We start from the raw sequence: 7,943 nt of genomic DNA on the forward strand, positions 1-7,943 counted from the left end.
GGGTGGGGAGGTCAATTCACGAGGGTGTTTGCGCCGCGCAAAACTGAGTGTGTACGTACCTACACGAGCAGGACAGTCATGCAGTACCGAAACAGTTGCTTCCCGCATCTAGCAAAGATGTTTTACCAACATCGCTTTTCAGTGTCCCGTTTTGTGTTCGCCAGCCTTGATACGGGGCTAAAGCACTGGCCTCGCTTGTTTCAGATCGAAAGCACGAGCTTTAGAGACAACAGAACTGCTGCCTTTCATTAGCTCCCTCGAAAGTGGTTACTGGTGGGGGATCGTAGCGGTGGGGCAGAGGAGTAAGAACACGAACGCAGAGAGGTGGAGAGGGGGCGGATAAGCAAATGGGAGCTAGAAAATTAGGAGGTGAAGCATTAAAAAAACACACCCATTTTATGGGTGGTAGTGGTGAGTGTTGCAGCATCTGTGTTTGTACTGGTTGTTTTAGTTGCAGCATTTAAAAGTTGCTAGAAGTCACCAATTTCCGAACACTTCTTTCCAGCAATGCACTTGTGTTCGTTCGAGCACAGGGCCATCGGAGCAAGAATAAGAACGCTTCGCCATATCCTGTTCCAGCGGCAATTGGCCAGCACGGCGAAGTTGTTGATGGCAACTGTGAATGCACTGCAGTTAAGGTTGCCTGCAACCATTTATTGGGCATGCTGCGGACGGTTGGCTTTTTGCAATCGAGGGGCTTCAGAGAAGCGCCCCTGCACATTGCGTGCAATGATTTGCCCCAGAATTGGAGAGTGCCACGTGACAGTGCCATAATGGGGAGCTCCATCCAAGGCACTGACTGGGGGAGCATGACGGAAGGCGGCCTGAGCGTTCCCCTGCTGGCAAGACAAACAGAGAGCCGGACACACCCACGCACTGTGGCACAGCAAGCGGCGGCAAAGGAGAGGCTGTGCCAAAAGATGCTGGCCCGAAATCCGAGCAACGCCTTCGCCCGGGGTCTGCTGCTCACACCGGGGCAGCTGTGTAAGGAAACAAAATACGGCCTGGCCCCAGCATCGTCGCCCCTTGCTTACCAGCAGGCACTGCTGCCGCACGGCTTCAGTGCACAGACGTCGGGCATTCTGCCGGTGTACGTGCCGTATTCCAAGCTAGTGCCTCCAGTCGACCTTTTCAAGGATGTGCAGCTGTGGCAACCAGCCACTCACCAAAGAGGCAGTGGATTTCTTGAGGTATGCCAACCTTATCTTTTGCAAGCAGTGCCAAGACCCACTAAGTCGTTGCTTACTCATGGGCACTCGCTTCTGCCGCACTAAAACGATGCAAACTTCTGTGTGTCATATTTTCCAGCATTTTGTATAGGCACAGCAGGTACATTAGGTTTCGTGCCCTGGTTATAACTAAACGAAGCTTATCTTGTTTAGAGTAATTGAATGAGCCGCAGTACAAAGAGGTTACCATTTTTGCCTGTTTTCTCTGGCAAGCATCCCTGGCCCTGGAGCGCAACACGCGGCAGCAGTCGGACAGCGTAACGTGGGCGAAAGAGCGGAGCCTGAGGCTGACGTCTTCAAACGTTGGTGTTGTGCTCGCAAGGAGGGAGTGGTCCTTGAAAGGACTACAATCTCTGACAGCCAGCAGAGACCTTTCAGGGGTGGCTCCATTCAGGTGCATAACCTACTTGAAATCTCATTTGTAATGATAACATGATGCGGAGAATTCTAGCGTGCCTAAACACTTTGAAAAACGTTTTTTCCCCACTGTTTTCTTGTTTGCTGTAAACATGTTTAATATTTCTCGAACTTAGTTAAATTTAATGTTTGTAACGTATTGTGGGTGTTTAATTGTGCGGCACAGAAACTTGAGAAACAGAGTTCTCAAGAAACCTCTCTTCATTGCTATTGTGCTTTGTATACATTCGTAGTGTTTTGAGGGCAGGCTAGGTGAGACAGTAAACGTTTATAATGCCTGAACGCAGGCACGAAAAGCAATGACCCGAAGCTTCATAGACTCAGGGGGGGGGGGGGGGGGTCTAGCAAGCTGTTGTGCTGTGCACAGGTGCCTGAGGAACCCAATATTTGTGTTCCTAAGGCGATGTTTTCCTCGAATTTCTTGCATATTGAAGGCAACAGATGGCAATTAAGTGGCCTGTGTTGTTCAGCATCACTGTAGTAGCCGCCCTGTATATAACGCGTTTATAGTGCCAGGCTAGTTGCACATGAATGTTTAAGGCTGTCAAGAGTATACCATCTTTGAAGTTTGTATTTGGCAGTGCTATGACATGCTGTTCTTAACGTGTATGCAGGTACAACATCGCCAACGAAGCCATGGCTGCAAAGCGCTATGAGGAGGTGCTCCGTACCATGGGACACGACGTCACCGTTCTGCACTGCGGCCTTCTTGGGAACCCCGCCTTCCCTTGGCTTGGTACATCGCCCGACAGGCTCGTGTTCGATCCAACCGAAGGGTAGTATGGGGTGCTGAATATTAAGTGCCCGCACACCTTTCGCGACAAAAAAGGGGAGGAGCTGGCGAGCTGCTGTTACTGCAGTGAGCTCACAGAGAATAGTTCAAGGCTGAAAAGAGAGAGAGAGAGAGAGAGAGAGAAGGCTCTTTATTGAAAAAGCAGAGAGTTTTGCCGGCGTTTGTGATCACCTACATGCTTCTCTGCTAGGGGTCGAGGATGTAGGGAGAACAGGCTCTAGGGAGAGGTGGGCAGAAAAGAAAAAAAGAGAGAGAAAAAAACCAAGAAGGAAACAAACAAAAAAACACTGGCGTGGTTTGGCGGGCTTGGCGGACTATTTTTTAGATTGTGTTACAGAATTTACAATTTTGAAATGTGGCCAATGTCCTCCAAATAAGAAAACAAGCTGAAATAAGACGAGTAATAATATGCACAGATAGTTGGCCAAATGTTGGCCCAGTTGGGACTTAGCTGGGGTGACTTTGTCGCCTACGGAAAGAAATTCGTTCTGATTGAGCGGATTCGGCTCATGCAGGCCGAATCGGAGGCAATGAAGGACCAGCTTAACTACTTCTTTTTAACACGCTTCTACCACGTCTAGAAGGTGGCGGTCACCAGGCCCCTGTTTATTCTGGAATACAAGTGTTCATCACTGCATGTCACACTTTAAAAACTGTTTATTCGATTTTTTTATTTCTTTCAATATTATCTCATGCAGAAGGAAGTTCTCACTGTGTTATGCGCAACGAAAGCACGTGGATGGCAAACAAGGTTTGCCATCCAAGGTTGGCCATCCATTGATTGATCGTAGGGTTTAACACGCCGAAGGAACGGAGGTGATGAGGCTCGCCGCAATCGAGGGCTCTAGATTAATTTTGACCACATGGGGATCTTTAATTTGCGCCGAAATCTCGTACACACGGGTGTTTTCACTTTTCGCCTCCATCAGAAAAGTGGCCACCGCGGCCGGGACTCGAAACTGCGACCTCGTGCTCAGCAGCCACTGAGCCGGCATGGCGGGGTGGACAGCACTATCCTGTCCACGGGGTAGGTGTCTAGGGAAGCCCGGAAATGGAGCTGGAGGGCGGTAGCATTGGCTACTTCGTTCCTTACGAGTCTCAAATGGGCAGGGACCCCGACAATGTCGAGGAGTGCAACAGGTAAACCTTGCAGAATTGGTATGGCGGGCAAGGGAGCGAGACTAGCTTGGTATACACGCCGGGCTTGCTGGGATTTGATAAGGATGATAAGATGCGAGGTGGTACCGGCTGTGGTTGCGGCATCGGCGATGGCGTGAGCTTCAGCTGTGGAGGGGTGAAACGTGATGCGGTAGGATGCGGCAGTGAGTAACGAGCTTCCATTCCCCGTCACTGGTTGCGGCGAGCGTGGCCTCAAGTGCAGAAGTTATTTTTCTGCAACCGCAGTGGTTGCCAGAAGTGTACGGCTGAGGCAGGTTCTCGTCTTATACAACCACCTCTTTTAGAGGAAGCTGGTTCTCTTCAGGAGTGCTGAACAACTCCCGACATTCGACGTCGATTGGCGGCTAGCCATCCGCATGTGCATGAACCCGTTTCTTTGGCTTGGGGGCAGGAATAGTTGAGCCTCCTCGCTGGCGAGGCAATTTTCTTGGAGGCTTCGTCATCCGGAGGGGAAAAATCGACGGCACAGCTGACTCCAGCAGTAGGCGATGGCCACTACCCACATTTGTACAAAGGTCTGTGGCTAGGAAGTGCGAGGAGCACACTTTAGTTGCCTTAGAGACTCGAAACAGTGGCCCCTCACCCCTCTTGATGGCTGCAATCCATTTTTTCTTGAGGCCCACATCTCTTCGGAACCTGTGGTATGACACCTGAAAATAAAGAGCACTTATCAAGATTGGTCTTGTTTCTTGTGCCGCAAGGCGCCCTGCAAACGCAACTTTTGCGTAAGAAAGCTTCCCGCAAAAGAACTACTGCAAGGTAGCATAAATAAAACATTACAACCTTCACCAATCTTCAATCTTCACAATCTTCACAATCAATCTTCACAATCTTCACCAAAACATTACAATCTTCACCAACAGCGTAGGACAGCGGCTCGTGAAAGCTGCTGAAAAGCAGTAAACGTTCGCAGCATTGATGGCTACATCTGACGCTCGTCTAGGCTCGTTGGTTGTCCCCCATCTAGATTAACTTGCTGGCACAGTTAAATAACGAGCCGGAATACAGAAACTTGTGAAGGAAATGAATGCGCACTCGGGACATCGTGCAATGTACGCCGCCTGGCCACGGATGCACTGAACGTCCGCCAAGCAACACCAAAGGGCAAACGCGCGATAAAATACCGCAATCCAGAGTACCTCCGAGCCAAAATATATTAATCCGCGAATAAACCACATGCGACAATCGTGCGCAATGCGCCGTCTGATGTACTGCACGTACGTACCTTTTGTCCAGATTTGTAAATGTATCCGTACTGCTTGCAGACGGGAACACAGCAGTGCGTTGGCATATTCACCCACTTGTCTCGAGTGCATTTATGGTTGTAAAAACGCCGATGAAAGGTGCACCGACCAGCGCACAGCTTCCACAACCAGGAGCGATGATCGCTTTTCCTGCGTGGCTAATTCCGATACTCTAAATTGATCGCTACTCTAGCACGAAACCAAATAAAAGGCTCTAGAACCTCGGACGCCGCTCGATTAGTGCGCGACGACGACGTAGAGTTCTAGCAGCTCTAGGTTCAAGCACGTTGTACTGCACAGAAGCGGCGTTCTTTCCTTCACCGTGGCCGCCACACGAAACTCGGCGGCGATGGCGATGGCGATAGCCTGGCGGATCGCAGTGTTGCCAGTGTTTTTGCAAGGGATCTATTGTCGCCGCGTTTAAACCTAATACTGGCACAGGGAGAGGTGTGTTTGGTTTTACAGCGCGGACAACGAATGCGGCCTCATATGGAATATATGCGTCGTAGAAAAATATATTTTGGGATTGTGATTACCCAATACCTGTTAAAGGGACACTGAAGTGAATTTGTCAAGCTCCCGTTTTTGCTTGCACTGCGTAGACTGGCTCAAATTAGCACACTTTTCATCGTTTATCCGGTTGACAAATCGGTAATTATTTTACAAAGCGCGAAAGAAGAAAAACTACCATGCGCGGTTTGCGGCGGCCGCACCAACTAAGGCTGTGACGTTGGGAGGAGGGGCGCCGTGATTGGACGATGCCCAAGGTTAGCAATCACACAAGTTTCGGTTTCGGTTTCGGTTCTGTAAAACATAACCAATGGCGTTGTTGGATGGGCATTCTCAATATCTCAGTAATCATCGTACCGCGCTTCTGCCATGTTGTCGGCTGTAAAATGCACAAGATAAGCCTCCCAGGATGGCTTGTAGTCGTAGCATTCACTAGCCGAGACCTACGCAGTGCATGAACGCCCTCCGCGTACCCGCAGACGCCCAAATGTCATGCGCTTTTCCCCCATATTTGGAGCTTGCCTCCCTCATGCCTGTATCGTAAAAAGCGTGTTCGCACCAGGCCAAGGGTCTGTTCATTCTGGCCTGTGCCCACTGCCTGCAAGCAGTCGGTGCTTATGGCAACAGCACGCCAACGAAAACTCGCTAGCGCGCCAGTGCCAGCCTGCGCGCGTTTTGTGAACTAGTTCGTGTAGCCATGAACGTTGCGGCCCAAAAAAAGGTGAACTCAATATAGAAAACATCGGCGGAAAACAAAAAAGTTAACTTACAAAAAAAAAAAGCACGTACCCACGGGGATTCTAACTCGTGACTTGCAAAACATTTGGGGTGACATACCTAGCGCCCCAGACAACTGAGCCACGGAGCAGGACGCGGAGGCCTACTTAATATAGGGTATATATTGTACAACCGGTTTACACTTTTATTTAGTTTTGGCATTTCAAGCAGCTTAGGTGACTATTTGTTGTACTGCGATCGTGCAGTAAGCGTCGCCCGAGTTTCCACAGTAGCTCACGTCTAGCAATTGCATTTCGTAGACGGAAAAGCGTTCGCAGATGCGTAGTCGTGCTGCTGACCGCTGTGCTTGTTCGCCCAGCGCAAAAAAGTGTTTCCCGCGCCCTAGTTTTACGCCGTACGGTAAAAATATCAGTTGATTTTATTTCCTTAGTACCTATATTGACTTCGCTCACTCTTCTCCCGCCTTCAAGAGGCCTTATATTTTCCTACTGGCGTACCAGTCAGCGAAGCGTCGCATGTGCACTTGTGCAGCGCTTGTGTGAAGCGACCTTGACTTGGAGCTAGATACAGTGTACAAACAAACCAAGTAAAGAAAGGCACATTCTTCCATTCACAAACGTGTCCTGGCTTCGTTTCAACTAAGCGAACGAATTGCGACCAAGCAATTTTTTTTAACCTCCTTGATTGCGACGACCCGCCGGCGGCCGGCGGACGAAACGCTGGGCCGACTGACTCTGTCGGCCGGGGAGCCAGGGGGAGCCGTGCAGTAGCGCAGCCGTGGCGCAGCCAATTGCCAGCTCATCCCCTCCTGACGTCACACGAAAACGCCACAGAAAATGGGCGAGCGTAAAGAGAGGAGGACAGCATTTTCGAATTAGTTTTTCTACTAAATAAAATCGCGTAAACGCGCCTAGAGTGGTCGAAACATGGCCTGGGGACTCCGGACTACAATTTGCGCTAGTAATCCCGCAATGTTTACATATCACTTCAGTGTCCCTTTAATAACTTGTGCCTTTTATAAGAATATAAGCCACGCGAAAATGTTAAGTATATTCCAAGGACTCCGAGGTGAAAGATCTGCACGCATGCCTTATAGCAAGAACCAAGAAGAGTGAACTAATCCACGGAAAAATAAATGTTTTGCGCGTCCGGTAGAAACAGAAAAGCTAGTACGGAAATGAAAAAAAATTTGAGTAAAGCTTCTGAAATGCTAAAGACGTTGTTCTAATCTTACGCCGGGTAGGCCGAGTATGGTCGAACATATATGCCACACCATGGTGTCGTGGGTCGTTATGTTGTGACGACGAAGCTTCGAGTTATTGTCGATGCGTCGTCCCATTTTCCCGGACATTCATCCTTGGGCAACGTGCTACTGAAAGGCCCGAAGTTAGACGCACACGTACTGAAGTTGCTGGTTGAGTTCGGGTGCCACCACATGTCGTCAGGGTCGACAACACTGATGAAGCCAAGCGTGTCTACACCAAACCGTGGTCCATTTTGGCGATTGCCTGTATACGCCTCGATTTTTGCGATCGCGGCACCGCCTGCCGCCGCTTCTCTGCGCGTTGATGGGATTAGCGCTGCGCGGCCGATAGGAGCTCATGCAGTGTTTTCTTTCTCTTTCGCTTCTTTATGGCCTTCCACGCCCTAAACAAACTTGTTATGGTGACGTCTGTAAGTAAATAGCACGTTTAGGTCAATTCAAAAGCCGCTGCGTCTTGGTAGGGTGCTCATACACCAATAATAGGTGTCGGGAAAGATGGTTCTGGTAGGACTCACGAGACTATACTGTGCGAAATCCACTGCTAATTCGCGAGGCAAGGGGAGAGGGGG

At 49.8% G+C, this 7,943-nt stretch overlaps 1 protein-coding gene across 1 annotated transcript; it reads left to right on the top strand.

Moving 5' to 3' along the window:
* Window positions 1-920: 920 nt before the first annotated feature.
* LOC144160760 (uncharacterized) lies at window positions 921-2,426 on the top strand. Its single transcript, XM_077691937.1, has 3 exons — window positions 921-1,173; window positions 1,443-1,623; window positions 2,261-2,426. Exons 1-3 carry the CDS (start codon window positions 921-923, stop codon window positions 2,424-2,426), a joined length of 600 nt encoding a protein of 199 aa, XP_077548063.1.
* The last annotated feature ends 5,517 nt before the right edge of the window (window positions 2,427-7,943 follow it).

The sequence above is a fragment of the Haemaphysalis longicornis genome, unplaced genomic scaffold (genome assembly GCF_048455015.1).
Source record: "Haemaphysalis longicornis isolate Haplotype H1 unplaced genomic scaffold, Haemaphysalis longicornis Haplotype H1 scaffold_11, whole genome shotgun sequence".
NCBI lineage: Eukaryota > Metazoa > Arthropoda > Arachnida > Ixodida > Ixodidae > Haemaphysalis > Haemaphysalis longicornis.

Bases quoted from the DNA above. Each gene is read 5' to 3' on its own strand.
- LOC144160760 (XM_077691937.1), top strand. From the start codon at position 921: ATGCTGGCCCGAAATCCGAGCAACGCCTTCGCCCGGGGTCTGCTGCTC. The intron at 1,174-1,442 runs GCAGTGGATTTC...TTCTCTGGCAAG, and splicing joins ACCAGCCACTCACCAAAGAG to CATCCCTGGCCCTGGAGCGC. The intron at 1,624-2,260 runs GTGCATAACCTA...ACGTGTATGCAG, and splicing joins TCAGGGGTGGCTCCATTCAG to GTACAACATCGCCAACGAAG.